The sequence below is a fragment of the Myotis myotis genome, unplaced genomic scaffold (assembly GCF_014108235.1).
Source record: "Myotis myotis isolate mMyoMyo1 unplaced genomic scaffold, mMyoMyo1.p scaffold_m19_p_21, whole genome shotgun sequence".
Lineage (NCBI taxonomy): Eukaryota > Metazoa > Chordata > Mammalia > Chiroptera > Vespertilionidae > Myotis > Myotis myotis.
In genome coordinates, this window is record NW_023416326.1 from 14,891,844 (window position 1) to 14,909,763 (window position 17,920).

General features: G+C 37.5%; 1 protein-coding gene across 10 annotated transcripts in view; it reads left to right on the plus strand.

The window, feature by feature from the left end:
• CDC42BPA (CDC42 binding protein kinase alpha) overlaps positions 1-17,920 on the plus strand; it is a 197,622-nt gene that overhangs the window by 108,974 nt on the left and 70,728 nt on the right. For 9 of the 10 annotated variants that reach the window (XR_004975057.1, XM_036355002.1, XM_036355003.1 and 6 more), the window contains exons 11-15: positions 78-200; positions 4,443-4,576; positions 9,871-10,113; positions 10,367-10,477; positions 11,496-11,743. Coding sequence is in view for 9 of the 10 variants with exons in the window: in XM_036355002.1 (XP_036210895.1) it covers positions 78-200; positions 4,443-4,576; positions 9,871-10,113; positions 10,367-10,477; positions 11,496-11,743 (859 nt within the window). In the remaining variant the exon portion in view is untranslated. The remainder of the gene's footprint in view (positions 1-77; positions 201-4,442; positions 4,577-9,870; positions 10,114-10,366; positions 10,478-11,495; positions 11,744-17,920) is intronic. The other variant, XM_036355010.1, reaches the window with a different exon arrangement.

The window sequence follows — 17,920 nt, forward strand, 5'->3', positions numbered from 1 at the left end:
ATATATTGCCATTAGTTTTGAAAATGTAGTGTATGGCCAGCTTTCTTATTTATTGTTTTATTCTCTTTTTTTTAAAGAGTCAACACAGACTGTCCAAGCTCTGCAGTATTCAACTGTTGATGGTCCACTAACAGCAAGCAAAGATTTAGAAATAAAAAGTTTAAAAGAAGAAATTGAAAAACTAAGGAAACAAGTAAGAGGTAAATTTCTTTGATTCACTATTAATTAAGTTTAGTAGACTTTTTAAAATATTCTACTCACACACAAAACATTTGTTGAATACTGCATGTGGTACGTGTTATGTGGTATAGGCTATGTGCCAGTGAGGGAAAGCAAATAAAAGTGGTTTCTGCTTTCAGGAGCTCACATTTTGGTCTGGGAGAGAGATCACCAAATCGTTTTTGCAATGCATGTGTACAGGCTACCAGAAAAATAGACGTAGGTGCATGGCGAGTGCCTAGGAGGAGCACCTCACCCAGATTTCAGTTAACAAAGATGACTTTTGGAAAGACCTATTAGTTTGGAATATTTAATTGGAATTTGTCTGGTAAAGTGTATGTATGAGTAGGCGAAAGAGTGTTAGACATGAGGAAGGACAAACAAAGGAATTGCATGTATGCAGGCATGAAGGCATGTGAAATTTTATTTTTTTGGTAACTTATTTTTCAGTCAGTGTATTGCTGAGATAGATGAAAATTAATTTTGACAATTCTTGATATACCTATTATATCCGTTCACTTACTTGTTTAATTCATTTAACAAATACTTACTGAGCGCCTACTGTGTGTACCAGGTGTTGTTTTAGGCTCTCGGGATTCTAGAAGGGACAAGAGCTTAAAAAATAGAGCAGAATAAGGGTTGCAAGTGCATGATGAGTTCTATAATTTTAAGTAGTCCCGGTGTAAGACTCGTTGAGAAGGCGACACGTGAACAAAAACTTGAAAATGGATAGAGATTTAGCCATGCACTTGCATTGGGAACTTATGTTCCAAGGAGAAGGACCAGCCAGTGCAGGGCCACAGAGTCAGATGAGCCTCTTGAGTTGAGATAAAACACAGAGGACAGCATGGCTGGCGTAGGATGAGCAAGCAGGGAGGAGGAAGGAGGCGAGGTTGGGGAAGTAAAGGGGACAGAGGGCTTTTGCCTGGTCAGCAGAGTCTTACTGAGTGTTTTAAGAGCTATGGATTTGTTCTGAGTGAAATAACCTTTCTCAGAGTTTAGAGTCATCCATGATCTCAGTGGGTTTAGAGAGAGAGCAGTTTGTTGTATGTTGATAACTTTCTTCTCCCTGTTCATTATGTAATTGTTTTAAGTATTTCCTCTTCACATGTTTTAGAAGCATATCAGACAAGTTTATAATGTTTCCTTCCATCATGAAATGTAATTTAGAAAACTATAGAGAAGAAAAAAATTCAATTGTATTTACCATATTTTTATATGCCATGTTCTTCCTTCCTTCCTGAAATTGCTGAGTTCCTTGTTTGCTTTCTGTTTAGAGAACTTCCTTTAGCCATTTTTAAAAGGTGGGCCTGCTAACAAATTCTTAGTTTTTCTTCATCTGAGAATGTCTTAAATTCCCCCCTCATTCCTAAGATATGTTTTTGCTGGGCATATGATCTAATGTTTCTCTAGATACTTCTTAAGCAAAACCTTTGTGTAAACAAATTTCCCACTGTTAAAGGTTTTTATGTCTTTACTATGGCAACATTTTCTTTCTTTTTTAAAATATATTTATTTCAGAGAAGAAGGGAGAGAGATAGAAAATCAATGATGAGAGAGATTCATTGATCGGCAGCCTCCTGCATGGCCCTTACTGAGGATGGAGCCTGCAACTTGGGCATGTTCCCTGACTGGGAATCAAATCGTGGCCTCCTGGTTCATGGGTACTCACTCACCATTGAGCCACACTGGCCAGGTGGCAACATTTTCCAATATTTTAAAACTCCTAGAATATTTTAATCTATATAATAAAAGCATAATATGCTAATTAAACCGGATGTTCTTCCGGACACGGCCACAGTGGGGGCCAAGGCAGCCACTGCAGTGGCAGGGGCCAAGCCCCTTGCACGAATTCCATGCATTGGGCCTCTAGTATATTTATAATTATTTACAATTTCACTTTAGTATCTGTTCTCTTCATCATACTCTGACTTTAAGAAGGTAGGACAGAGTTTCCTGGTACCATATAATGGACACTTAATACATCTTTAACTATCTGTAGACAAAAAAGAAATTCATACTCTCATTTAATATTTTTATGAGAAAATGAAGAATGGATTTTGTTTTTTTAATAAAACATTTTTGTAACCTATAATGTGCTTTATAACACCATTCTTTTATTGCCTTGATGTTGGTGGTTTGTGGCTCCATGTACTGTCTCTCCAACCCTAAACTAATTCTTTTCCTCCTCTGTCTCTCTTCCCTACTCTCTCCTCCTCTCCCCACCTCTCTCTTCTAACTTATGTAGGTAAAGGAGAAATACAGTGAATGGGTAGGGCAATAATAGATGTCACACCTACCATGACTAGAAGTAAAACCTCATCCAGAGGAGTTAGGAATCATTTTAGGAGTAAGAACATAATGGAAAAGCTATGGCATTATGCTCTTGCGGATCGGAGAGTGGTGCTTTGATTGTCGTACTGATCTCCCTCTGGCCCCAGTCTTAGCCCCTTTGCAATTTACAAAATGCAACTTTACATACATTTTCAAAAATTTGAAAAACAACTATACTATCCATAAAAGTATTTAGACTTTCAAAACACCTCAGATGAATAAGCTTTTAGCAAATCTATAACTTTAGGGCACTAAATAGTAGTCAATTACTGAACTTAAGAAATCTTGAACCAGTTAGTGTGTGATACACTGATACATTTAAGTGAATTTTTGGCTATAGGACTTGTCTATACAAATTAAATATTTACTCTTTAATGGGACTAAGGTAGTATAAATGCTGCTTTATTTACTGAGGCTATAAAACTCAACAATGTACAATCATTTGTGCATTGGTTCTCATACTTTATTTATTTATTTTTTTAAATATATTTTATTGATTTTTTACAGAGAGGAAGGGAGAGAGATAGAGAGTTAGAAACATCGATGAGAGAGAAACATCGATCAGCTGCCTCCTGCACATCTCCTATTGGGGAGGTGCCTGCAACCCAGGTACATGCCCTTGACCGGAATCGAACCTGGGACCCTTCAGTCCGCAGGCCGACGCTCTATCCACTGAGCCAAACCGGTTTCGGCGGTTCTCATACTTTAGTTTGCAAACAGTGTGATCCTGTGAAAGTGCAGATTCTGATTCAGTGGGTTTGGAGTGGGGCCTGAGACCCTGCATCTCTAACAAGCTCCCAGAGGATGCTAGTGCTGCTTGTCTGGGGATAACTCTCCGAGTAACAAGGGTGTAAAGAACAGAAACTATCCTGAACAGAATTAGCAAGGAGTATGTTTTGATTTTTCTGTTTAAATGGCTTCAGTTCTTTAAACAGAAACATTTTATACCAATTTATTAAATATTATTTAAACATATACTAAATATAATTTTATTTTTTTCATAATAAATCTTTTTAACTGGCAATATTAAACATTATTTAATAATATTACTTTGAATCGGGGAGGTTGATGCGAGAATTCTGGTCTCAGATGTGATGCTCCTTTAGCAATAGGCCCTCAGCGTGTTCTTCAATTCCCTTGAGCCTCAGTTTTTTCATCTGAAAAATAGAGGAATGGACCTCAGTTAGAGGTTTTCAAATAGTCACTTTCAGAAATCAGAGTTTAGTCTTCAGTCATCACTAGGGAAACCAAGCTGCATGATCTAGAGCAGGGGTGGGCAAACTTTGTGACTCGAGGGCCACAATGGGTTCTTAAACTGGACCGGAGGGCCGGAACAAAAGCATGGATGGAGTGTTTGTGTGAACTAATATAAATTCAAAGTAAACATCATGACATAAAAGGGTACGGTCTTTTTTTTTAGTTTTATTCATTTCAAACGGGCCGGATCCGGCCCGCGAGCCGTAGTTTGCCCACGGCTGATCTAGACCCACAGTATGAGAAGCAAAATCATTTTATAATGACTTGACTAACATCAGCACACTAATGCCAACCAACAGGAGAGGAAAACTTGTCTGTTTTATTTATTTGGCTGGTTTTGTTCTGTTTTGTTCCTTGTAAGCTTTTAGCTGGTTCTAAAGGTACTATTTTATTAGAAGCACAGTCTTTTATTCTAATGGATGTGTAAGGCGTTCTGCACATCTTCACACTGGTACCAGCCCTTCGCCATCTTTACAGTGATAAGCATTTAGTTGTCAGAAGTCACAGTGAATGTGGTGCCAGGAAGCCTAATACCAATTCAAAATGTATTTTTTTAATTTAGTTGTTTTAAACTTTGGTTTTCAGCATTTGCTTTCATACAAATAGTAAAAGAAACACTGTCTTCTCTTTAGAATCCAGTCAGTTGGAACAACAACTTGAAGAAGCTAATTCAGTGAGGCGAGAACTAGACGATGCTTTTAGACAAATCAAGGCTAATGAAAAACAAATCAAAACATTACAACAAGAAAGAGAAGAATTAAATAAGGTAAACAATACAGATAGGTTGTTCAAGGCTTTTCTGAATTCTCAATCTTGTTTAATTTGTATACTGAAAGCATTCATATTGAATTGTACTAATATATAGTAGATGTTATCTGTAAAAAGTTGGTTTAAAAATTTAGCAATTATTTTGGTGTATATCGTTTGATTAATGGCTGGTAATGAAAATCTTATATTCTTGAGGCTTTAAAATTCTTAATCTTTTTTTTTCTTTTGGAAAGTTACTAATCAACGGATTTGATTAAAAGTGAATGTTACTGAAAAAGAAATATGAAGAAATAAGAGAATAGTAAAATCAGTATAATGTCTGTGGAAAAATAAAAATATAGGCGCATTTTTATTATGACTTGCTAATACCAATGTTCCTAAAAGATTATAATGAAAATTTCTTTTTTTAAAAAAGAAAAATATATTTCTTTATTGATTTCAGAGAGGAAGGAAGAGGGAGAGAGAGATAGAAACATCAATGACGAGAGAGAATCATTGATCAGCTGCCTCCTGCACTCCCCCTACTGGGGATCGAGCCCGCAACCCAGGTATGTGCCGTTGGCCGGAATTGAACCTGGGACCCTTCAGTCCGCAGGCCGACACTCTATCCACTGAGCCAAACTGGCTAGGGCAGAAAATTTATTTAATGCTTTAAAAAAAATTTTAAATGTCAGTTTATCTTTCAAAGTGTAGATAAACTAAAGTTATTTTCATAAGGACTTGGTGTAACCCTTAAACAGTATTATAAACATCAACAAAATGTATTAATAGCTAGGACACTCTAACAGCCTAATAGGGTAAGTAATATTCAAGCTCTAGAGAAAAATACTTTACTTAAACCACGTTCTGTGGGAACTTTGCCTTTCATTGACTTATTTTTTTAAATATTAGAATTAATACTAGCCAATGCAAAAAAGAAATAAGTGGCCTATGATGTAGTAAAAATTGAATTCAGTGATGTAGTATATAATAATTGATTAATAGCTAGTAACGAAAAACTACTAAATTATTGTACATAATTATTATAATTATATATATTAGTTGCCCGTATGGGAGGCAACAAATCAGTGTGCCTCTCTCACATCAATGTTTCACTCTCTGTGTCTCTCTCTCCCACCTCCCTTCCATTCTCTCTTAAAAAATCAATGGAAAAAATATCCTCGGGTGAGGATTAACAAAACAAATATAATAACTACACGGCTCCCTGCGTGCCAGTTTGTTCTTCTGGGCCAGTGGTTCCCAAACTTATTTGGCCTACCGCCCCTTTTCCAGAAAAAATATTACGCAGCGCCCCCTGGAAATTAATTTTTTTTAAATGTTAATAGCAATTAAACAGAAAGATATATGTATTGTTTCTACCTTTTTCGTAAAATATAGTAAAGAAAGGTGTAAATTAGAAACATTGAAGTTTGAAATTATGAAACTATTGAACTCAGAATAGAAAGGTAATACAAAAAAAGTTAAAACACATGCACCTGTGGCCATCACCGCCCCCCCTGGATCGCTGCAGTGCCCACCAGGGGGCGGTAGCACCCACTTTGGGAATCACTGTTCTGGGCCAATGCAGTGATTGCTGGGTGGTTAAAGCCCTCCACACATACAGTCTGTGCTGTGGGTGAGGACCCCGGCCTGTGAGTCAGGGTTTGTGTACAGAGGAGAGAAGCAAACGCTTCCTGCTCCCCGTCTCCACCCACCCGTCTGAGCCTCTCCTTGGAAACCAAAGAGAAGGATCAGGACACTGGAATATAAACACTGTCCAGTGGGAAGCTGCCCAGAGTCCCCAGCTTCATAAAGAGGGTAGCTCCCTGGTCAGGCTCTTCACTGGAATGGAAATGCATGCATCCAGGGTTAAAGCTCTTTGGATTTCTCACTCTCTAAATTACTCATAAATTACTCTGAAAGGCTTGCTTATTTCCCAAGTTTAAGTCAGATTTGCTTAGAAAGGCTTAACTGTACAAAAGCATAAAAATATTTTCTCTATAGCCCCACGTTCTTTTTATCCACAAACATGCTGTATCTCTCCAGATCATTAAGTCTTTTTAAACGTTTTTCTGTAAATTTTTATACAGGTCCTGTTTGCTTTTCCTTAAATTTATTATTCTCTGTTTCTTCACATTTTAGGTAGTATCTTAAGAAATTACATGTTCTTATTGATAGTGTTGTAGCAATATTGCTTAACTGTTATTAATTGTAATAACATATTTGAGATTCTTTAAAGTCTTCTGCAAATAATGAAAGAAATTATTTAAAATTTTTAAATTTTTAAAAATTTTTTATGACTTTTCTTTCTTTCCTTGTCTTACTGTATTAGCTGGGACCTCTAGTACCATGCCGAATAGAAGTGGTACTAGCAGTCATTTCTGTCTTATTCCTGATTTCAAAGAAAATGCTTTTAATATTTCACCACTAATAATAATGTTTCTCTATGTTTTTGTTAACTCTTTTGTTCCTATTTTGCTAACCATTTTTATCAAAAATGAGTATTGATACGATTGTTCTCCTTTAGTAAATTGGTGTGCTGAATTATATTTACAGACTTTTTAAATATTAAACCACTTCTTCATTTGTGGGTTAAACAGAAATTATCCATGTATTAGCTTCTAAATAATAATATGATAGGTAACACAGCATGTCTTCTAATAGCACTGTTTTAAGTGCTTTATATATATTAGATCATTTAATCTTTGTAAGTGCCCTGTGATTTGGGTGATGGTATTATTATTCTCATTTTACAGATGGTAAGACTGAGCACAGAGAAGTACATTTGTTCAAGATTATAGTAGAGCTAGGAATTGGTAGAGCTGGAATTTCAACACAACTCTAATTCTAGAGTTTGTGTTTTTCACTTTATACATCATTAGAACTGATTTGCTAATGTATTTTTTTCTGAATTTTTAAAATTTGTTTTCATCAGTAAGATTATCTTGTAATTTTCTTCCTTATCTTTCTGGTCTTTCTTTAAAATACACACACACACACATACACACACACACACACTCTGAGTGGCCAGATTATTATGACCACCCCATCAGTACAATGAAGTGAATTAGTTATGCAAATAATAATAATAATAAAACCTTGAGAGTATTTGCTTAGGAAGTTTTGAATATTCAGTATTTTTGGAAGTGTCAATGAAGTACTATAATGATAGGGTGGTCATAATAATCTGGCCACATTAGTGATTTCAGAGAGCAAGGGAGTGGGAAAGATAGAGACATCAATGATGAGACGGAATCATTGATGGACTCCTCCTGCATGCCCCCTACTGGGGATCGAGCCCACAACCCAGGCATGTGCCCTGACTCGGAATCGAACTGTGTCCTCCTAGTGTATGGATCATCACTCAACCACTGAGTCATGCCAGCTGGGCTTTCTGGTCTTTTCTTTTTTCTTAAATATATTTTTATTGATTTCAGAGAGGAAGGGAGAGGGATAGAAACATCAGTGGTGAGAGAATCATTGATGAGTTGCCTCCTGCACACCCCCTACTGGGGATCGAGCCCGCAACCCAGGCCTGTGCCCTTGACTGGAATTGAACCTGAGATCCTTCAGTCGCAGGCCGATGCTCTATCCACTGAGCCAAGCCGGCTAGGGCTGGTCTTTCCTTGATATCAAGATTATACTGGTCCCTTAGAATGAATGAGGTAGCATTGCCTCTTTTTCTATTTTCTGAAATCGTTTGTTTAAGAGGAACATTTTGTACCTTTGAAACATTGGAGGATTCAATTGTAAAACCATGTGAGCTTGGAGATTCTCTTCTGCTGGATGGATGGGAGAACGTTTATTGATTTAGTTACTTTAATTGTTATAGGACTATTCAGGCATTTTATTTATTCTTGAAACCACTATTGATAAATTAAAATTTTATAGGCATTTGTTCATTTCATAAGGTAACAAAGTTTTTCATTGTGTTCTTTTATTTTTTTTTATCTCTCCTAGATTTGTAGTTATAACTGCTCTTAATTTTGGGGGGGGGTGAATTTATTCTTACTCCCTTATTTGATCTCATCAGATGTTTTTCTATTTGTTTTTTAAGGAACCAACTTTTGGTTTTGTTGATCTTCATTATTCTCACATTTCTGTTTTCATTAATTTATGCCCCTTATCTTCTCATATTTGGGGGAAAGGTTAATGTGTTATTTTTTCTTTAATGTGGAATTTCATTGCATTTCAAGCACCTTTTAATTTCAATATAAGTTATTTCAGGCTTACAACTTTTCTATTTTTATTGCCTCTTCAGGTTTTAGTATGTACTAAATATTTTTACTTGTTTGCATTTTTTATTATAGATACTTTAGTTCTTTTATGATTTTTCTTTTTGACCAATGAATTATTATGGAATTTAGCCTTTAATTTTTTTATCCTCACCCCAGGATATGTTTATTGATTTGAGAGAGAGACCAGAAAGATCAATTTGAGAGAGAAACATTGTTCGGTTGCCTCCCATATGCACCCTGACAAAGGATTGAATCTGCAACCTTTTGGTGTAAGGGACGATGCTCCAACCAATTGAGCCACCCAGCCAAGGCTAGCCTTTTAATTTTTTTATTTCTATTTTAATGGTGAAGTTATTAAAGGAACTTAATATTTATGATATATGTCCTTTTGAATCTGCTGAGACTTGCTTTATGGCCTAGGCCAGTAGTTGGCAAACTGCAGCTCGCGAGCCATATGCGGCTCTTTGGCCCGTTGAGTGTGGCTCTTCCACAAAATACCGACTTCTGCGCATGGGCCACGAAGTTTCGATCTCACTGTACGTGCGCGCCCACACGTGGTATTTTGTGGAAGAGCCACACTCAAGGGCCAAAGAGCCGCATGTGGCTCGCGAGCCGCAGTTTGCCAACCACGGGCTTAGGCTGTAACATTTTTAAATGTCCAGTATTTGCTGGAGAAGAATGTGTGTTCCCCAGTAGTGGGTGCACACTTCTGTATATGAAGCTTGTTAATTGAGCTTTTCAAGTCTTTTTTATGTGCGTAGATATCCATTAAATATCACAAAATCTCTATTTTGACCATTACATCTTATATTCCTACCCTCTTTAGTTATTTGTAGGAACCAGGGTATTAGAAGGCTAAATCTGCTGTTCCTTTGAAGTTAGCATTTTAGCATAAAGAATTGAGAATATGAACAGAGTGCCATGCTCTGAATATCTGCTCAAAAGTAATTCATTTCATTTTATCCTAAGGTGAATAATTTTGGCTCTTCTTGATTTCATTATAGCAACTTTGATGGCCAAATTTGGTTCATAGGTTGCAGAATTGGTAACTTATATTCTTTTTACAAAACTGTAGGAACTAGTCCAGGCTAGTGAGCGATTAAAAAACCAATCCAAAGAGCTGAAAGACGCACACTGTCAGAGGAAACTGGCCATGCAGGAATTCATGGAGATCAATGAGCGGCTAACAGAATTGCACACCCAGAAACAGAAACTTGCTCGCCATGTCCGAGATAAGGAAGAAGAGGTGGACCTGGTGATGCAAAAAGTTGAAAGCTTAAGGCAAGAACTGCGCAGAACAGAAAGAGCCAAAAAAGAGGTTAGTAGTCAGGCAAAGTTTGTAGTGTCCACGCGGTAGTGCTTAAAGCTGCCTTTTCAGACTAGTGAAATGATATTGACTTCATTCTCGAACTTTTCAAAAAGGTTATTTTTTAGTTTGGTAATATTATTTAATATGAATTTCAACATTTGAGTTATCTTCCTGTTACAAGGTAAATTCCCCTGGGGAAAAACCATTTTCTTGGACATACAGTTAGAACCTTGAATCTGCTTTTTTTCATTGTATGTTAAAGCTGGAAGTTCATACAGAAGCTGTAGCTGCCGAAGCGTCTAAAGACAGGAAGCTGCGTGAACAGAGCGAACACTACTCTAAGCAACTGGAAAACGAACTGGAGGGACTGAAGGTAGCGTTTGCGTTCACACTTGTGAAGCTCGGTTTTCTCCCCTGTGGGCTTCAGAGGAGTGTTAGTGATGTGCTCTCTCTGGTGGGAGCAAAAGTTAGCTCTCCTTCCAACCTCGGATCCTAATTCCCATGTTTACCAGTCGGAAGCTGATAACGACTTCCTAATCGTGGTGGAAGGCAGTGAAGACTGTGTTTAGCGGGAAGAAATAATCTGCCAGGAGAGAGTTAAAATATTTATGCAGGGCTGCCTCCCTGGACAAGACCCACTGGTCACTTGCATGGGAGGCTTGGCTAGGTCTCCACCCTTTTCTCTTGGTAGTGGCCTGGTGTGGCTCGCAGGAAGCTTTGCAGACACTTCTGTTAGGTGCGATGGATCATCTGGGGATGGGCTAACGCATCTCCTTATTACTGAGAGTACATTTCAACCAAATTTCTAAAAAGGTGGCTTTCAGTCAAATTTCTTCTCCTAAATGCCCAACCTAAATGCAGAGACCTATCATTTTTCCTAGAGTGACTATGAAGACATTATTTTAGACCTCGTCACTTCTCCCCGGACACTGTAGAAGTCCCCTCTCTTTTCATTTTGTACATTCTAGCTCTACCGTCCCCTCCCTCAATTTAATCTTTTAAAAACACAAACATATTTATTAACCTTTTATTGGTTCCACATCAGAAACAAGATGCTGGTAGTTTTTTTTTCTTATTCCATACACCAACAATATTTGTGTATAAAACTAAAACTTTAAGTGTGAAACAAATAATTATGTAAGTACCAGCAGAAAATACAGGTATGTAATCTTGTTGTGAAGAAGACTGTAAGATACACAATAATAAAGGATTGTACAAAGAAAAATATTGTAAAGTGGCAGATAGGAGATTAATAGCCTTTAATAAAGAATTATTTTATGTGATAATATAAAAATACTATTAAAGCTATATGAATAGTTTTTTTTAGTGTAGAAATAAGTTATTTAATATGTTATTCTTATATATAAACTAATCTTTTATTTTTTTTATAGCAAAAACAAATTAGTTACTCACCAGGAGTGTATAGCATAGAACATCAGCAAGAGATAACTAAACTAAAGACAGATTTGGAAAAGAAAAGTATCTTTTATGAAGAAGAATTATCCAAAAGAGAAGGAATACATGCAAATGAAATTAAAAATCTAAAGAAAGAATTACATGACTCAGAAGGCCAGCAACTTGCTCTGAACAAAGAAATTATGATTTTGAAAGACAAATTGGAAAAAAACAGGAGAGAAAGGTAAGAATCTAATTATTTACTCCTCTAATAATTACTTACTGAATGCCTGGCATGTGCCCGGACTGGAGCTCTGCAGGCAATACACATGCTCCATGCTCAAGAGGACAAAGTCCAGACTGGTAAATAGAAAGTCACAGGACAGCACAATAGGAAAGCAAGTGGGGTGTGTGGAGGAGCATCCCCCACAGGAGAGGCACAGATCACTTCAGTACCTCTAAGTTTTTTGGACAAAATGATTTCTAGGTTAAGGCCAAAGAAAGATATAGCTGTAGAAGAGTGTCCAAGCAGAGGCAGCAGCATGTGCTGGAATCTAGAGGAGAAGGGGCACATTCAGAAAATGAAAGCTGTTTGTTGTGAAAACATGAAAAGGAAGGTGAGAGTGGTGAGAAATGCTGCTAGAAAGGAAAATAGAGGCAAGCTCATGATGGAGTGTAAGTTACTTGGACTTTATTCAAAGGCCAGGACAATTATGTGATTGTTATTTATATTTTCAAGCAATTGCTCTTGCACCTGTGTGGAGAATGGGTTGGAGGAGCAGACAGCAGATAGGAGCCTAGCTGTGAGAGACGAGGTTGCTGGACCTTAGGCAGTGAAGTGAAGATGGAGAGAAGTAGACAGAACTTAGAGGACATAATGACCAGAGGTGAGAAATGAGGAACAGGAGACTTTATCGGTGGTACTCTGGTGTCTAGATTTTAGGCAACTAAGTGTAGTTATTATTCTCAATTTATATTAGAAACCTGAATCCCAGCAACAACACAGCACTGGTAACTCTTACGCAGCCAGCTCTGGGCAGTAAACTTCCACTGGACAGAGAGGCCCTGTAGCCTCAGAGGCCAACCCCAGAACACTGCCACCCAGAGGCTGACCCACAAACTGACTCTTTGCTAAACACAAAATAAGGCAGTCTGGGAAACAAATGTGGCTTGCTTTAAAATAAGGACTGTGGTTTACAACACAGAGGAACAGTGTATCGCAGGGAAGCTCAACACTCTCCTAAATACCTGGCAGGTCTAAGGCGAGCCACACTGAAGAATAGAAGAACCGAAGGACCTTCACTACTGCAATATTTTTTTTTCTTTTTTCACCTTTTAACTAAGAAACCAATTTTTTTTCTTTTTTTTTCTTTTTTTTTCTTTTCTTCTTCTTCTTCTTCTTCTTCTTTTTTTTCTTCTTTTTTCTATCACCTGATTTTACCCTTTTAATTACTACCTTCTTATTTTTAACCAGTATTATTACTGCTACCATTTTACCATTTCTTTTTAAAGTGCCATTTTATTTTCTCTTTATTTTATTTTGGGATTAGTGTTCTCCATTCTATTTTCATCGTTATATTATTGGTTGTTTCTAGTTTGCATTCATCTCCAGGGAGCTGTTGCTGGAATTTGTTGGGATTAATTGCTGTTCTATAGGAGTATTCTCCTCATATAAAAAAGTCTCTTCCCCTCTTCCACTTCATTCTCTCTTTTCGCTCTTTTTTTTCTTTTCCTTTCTTTTCTCGCTTTTACTTTCCCCCCTCCTTTTTCCCAATTTCATTTTTGCACTCCTTTTTTTGGTCCCTATTTTTCTTTTCTTTTTTCTCTTTTCTCTTTTTCTCTTCCTTCTTCCTTATCCCCTAATTCTCTTAATTCAGGTGGTCACCTTTATTTGGGGTTATTAATATCGTGAATATATTTGTGTATAGTGCCTGGTACGTGGTGCCTTGTTGTGTTGTATTTTGTGCCTTTAAATCAACACAGCAGATCCAAGCAACACCAACCTACTGAGCACCACACCCTCTGCTGAGGAACAGCAGCTGTACGTGAAACCTCGCCCCACCAGCCAGAAGAGCCACCACAGCTGTGAACAGCACCCACCAGAGGAGTTGCTGCCAACTGAAGAGCATCTGCTACGGCAACCGCCCGAAGAGCAACCACAGACCAAGGAGTCACAGCCACCAAGGGAGCAGCCACTGAACGACTCAACGTCTAGATATGTCAGTGAGATCAAACATGGGTAGACAAAGAAACCCCCAAAGGAAAGAGAAGGAGGACTCTCCAGAAAAGCAGCTAAGTAATACAGAGGCATGCAACATGACAGAAAAAGAATTCAGAATAAGGGTCCTAGAGTGCATAAACCGGATGGAGGAAAAAATCGACAACCTCTCCAAGAAGCAAGAAGAAACAGATGAAAAAATCGATAACATATGGAAGAAGCTAGAAGAAACAGATGAAAAAATCAACAACTTAAGTAAGACCCAAGAAGAAATGAAGAGTGATATAGCTGCAATGAAAAACTCCATTGAAAGTATCAACAGTAGACTAGGAGAAGCGGAGGACCGAATTAGTGATTTAGAAGACAAGGAAGCAAAACACACCCAAAACGTACTGCAATTGGAGAAAAAAATGAAAAGACAGGAGGAGAGCCTAAGGGAGCTTTGGGACAACATGAAACGAAACAACATACGAATAATAGGGGTACCAGAACAACAGAAGGATGAACAAGGATTAGAAAACCTATTAGAAGAAATAATATCAGAAAACTTCCCTGAGGTGGGGAAGAAAAAAGTCATACAAGCCCAGAGAGTCCCAAACAAGGTGAACCCAAAAAGACCCACACCAAGACACATCATAATTACCATGGCAAATGTTCAGGACAAAGAGAGAATCTTACAGGCTGCAAGAGAGAGACGGAAAGTTACATACAAGGGATCTCCCATTAGATTGTCAAATGATTTCTCAACAGAAACACATCAGGCCAGAAAAGAATGGACGGAAATTTACAAAGTGATGCAAAGCAAAGGACTGAATCCAAGAATACTCTATCCAGCAAGGCTATCTTTCAAACTTGAAGGGGAAATAAGAAGCTTCACAGACAAAAAAAGGCTAAGGGAGTTTATCACCACCAAGCCAGCAATGCAAGGAATGCTAAAGGGACTGGTATAAAAATAAGAAATAAAAAGCTCAGAAAGAAAACAGCCACACAAAAACAGAAATGGCTACAAACAAGTACCTTTCAATAATAACTTTAAACGTAAATGGACTAAATGCTCCAAACAAAAGACATCGAGTGGCTGAATGGATAAAAAAACATGACCCATACATCTGCTGTCTACAAGAAACCCACCTCATTAGAAGGGACTCACACAGACTGAAAGTGAAAGGATGGAAAAATATCTTTCAGGCAAATGGAAAGGAAAAGAAAGCTGGGGTAGCAATACTTATATCGGACAAAATAGACCTCAAAGTGAAGGCCATAACAAGAGATAAGGAAGGCCACTTCATAATACTAAAGGGATCAATACAACAAGAAGATATAATCCTGGTAAACATATATGCACCCAATGCAGGAGCACCCAAATTCATAAAAAAACTCCTGGAAGATATCAAAGGAGACATCGACAACAATACAATCATAGTAGGGGACTTTAATACACCACTGACAGCACTGGATAAGTCCTCTAGACAAATAATCAGCAAAGATACAGCAATCCTAAATGACTCACTAGATCAGATGGACTTAATAGACATCTTCAGAACACTTCACCCGAAAGCCAGGGAATATACATTCTACTCAAATGCTCATAGGACATATTCAAAAATAGACCATATATTGGGTCACAAGCAAAGTATCCCCAAATTCAAGAAAATTGAAATCATAAAAAGCGTCTTCGCAGACCACGATGGCATAATATTAGAAATAAACTACAATAAAAACAACCCAAAATACTCAAACACCTGGAAGCTGAATAGCATGCTATTAAATATTGATTGGGTTACCAATGAAATCAAAGAAGAAATTCGAAACATCCTGGAAACTAATGACAATGAAAACACAACAATCCAAAACCTATGGGACACAATGAAAGCAGTCCTGAGAGGGAAGTTTATAGCTCTACAGGCCTATCTCAACAAACAAGAAAAAATGGTAGTAAATCATCTAACTCTACAACTCAAAGAATTAGAAAGAGAGCAACAAGAAAACCCCAGAGTGAGCAGAAGGAAGGAGATAATAAAGATTAGAGCAGAAATAAATGACATAGAGACCAAAAAAACAATACAGAAAATCAATGAAACCAAGAGCTGGTTCTTTGAAAGGATAAACAAGATTGACAAACCTCTAGCCAGACTCACCAAGAAGCAAAGAGAGAGGACCCAAATAAACAAAATCAGAAACGATAGAGGCGAAATAACAACAGACCCCACAGAAATACAAATGATTGTTAAAAAATACTATGGACAGCTCTACTCCAACAAACTAGACAACCTGGAGGAAATGGACAAATTCCTAGAAAAATACAACATTCCAAAACTCAATCAGGAAGAATCTAAAAATCTCAACAGGCCAATAACTATGGAAGAAATTGAAGCAGTCATCAAAAAGCTTCCAGCAAACAAAAGCCCAGGACCAGACGGCTTCACAGGGGAGTTTTACCAAACATTCAAGGAAGAACTAAAACCTATCCTCCTCAGACTACTACAAAAAATTCAAGAGGAAGGAACACTTCCAAGCTCATTCTATGAAGCCAGCATCACCCTAATACCAAAACCAGGTAAAGACAACACAATGAAAGAGAATTACTGGCCAATATCCCTCATGAACATAGATGCCAAAATCCTCAACAAAATCTTAGCAAATCGGATCCAGCAGTACATCAGAAAGATCATACACCATGACCAAGTAGGATTTATCCCAGGGATGCAAGGATGGTACAATATCCGCAAATCAATAAACGTGATACATCACATAAACAAATTGAAAGAAAAAAACCACATGGTCATATCAATTGATGCAGAAAAAGCATTTGACAAAATTCAACACCCATTTTTGATAAAAGCTCTCAGCAAGGTGGGAGTAGAAGGATCATACCTCAACATAATAAAAGCCATATATGACAGGCCCACAGCCAACATCATACTCAATGGACAAAAACTAACACCGTTTCCCCTAAGAACAGGAACAAGACAGGGATGCCCACTCTCACCACTCCTGTTCAACATAGTACTGGAAGTGTTAGCCATTGCAATTCGGCAAGAAGAAGAAATAAAAGGCATCCAAATTGGAAAAGAGGAAGTAAAACTGTCCTTATTTGCAGACGACATGATATTATACATACAAAACCCTAGAGACTCCATCAAAAAGCTACTGGACTTAATACATGAATTTGGCAATGTAGCAGGATACAAAATTAACCCCAAGAAATCCGAGGCATTTCTATACACCAATAGTGAACTTTCAGAAAGAGAGATTATAAAAACAATCCCGTTTACCATCGCACCAAAAAAATTAAGCTACCTAGGAATAAACTTAACTAAAGAGGTAAAAGACCTCTACTCAGAAAACTACAGGACGTTGAAAAAAGATATAGAGGAAGACATAAACAGATGGAAGAACATACCGTGTTCATGGATTGGTAGAATCAACATCATTAAAATGTCCATACTACCCAAAGCAATCTATAAATTCAACGCACTTCCCATTAAAATACCAACGGCATACTTCAGAGATCTAGAACGAACTCTCCAAAAATTCATCTGGAATAAAAAAAGACCTCGAATAGCTGCAGCAATCCTGAAAAAGACCAAAGTAGGTGGGATCTCAATACCAGATATCAAGATGTATTACAAAGCCACTGTTCTCAAAACTGCCTGGTACTGGCACAAGAATAGGCATATAGATCAATGGAATAGAATAGAGAGCCCAGAAATCGGCCCGAACCAATATGCTCAATTAATATTTGACAAAGGAGGCAAGAACATACAATGGAGCCAAGATAGTCTCTTCAATAAATGGTGCTGGGAAAATTGGACAGATATATGCAAGAAAATGAAACTAGACCACCAACTTACACCATACACAAAAATAAACTCAAAATGGATAAAGGACTTAAATGTACGACAGGAAACCATAAAAATTCTAGAAGAATCCAAAGGCAACAAAATCTCAGACATATGCCGAAGCAATTTCTTCACTGATACAGCTCCTAGGGCACTTGAAACGAAAGAGAAAATGAACAAATGGGACTACATCAAAATAAAAAGCTTCTGCGCAGCAAAAGAAACCATCAACAAAACAACGAGAAAACCCACTGTGTGGGAAAACATATTTGCCAATGTCATATCTGATAAGGGCCTAATCTCCAAAATTTATAGGGAACTCATACAACTTAACAAAAGGATGATAAACAATCCAATAAAA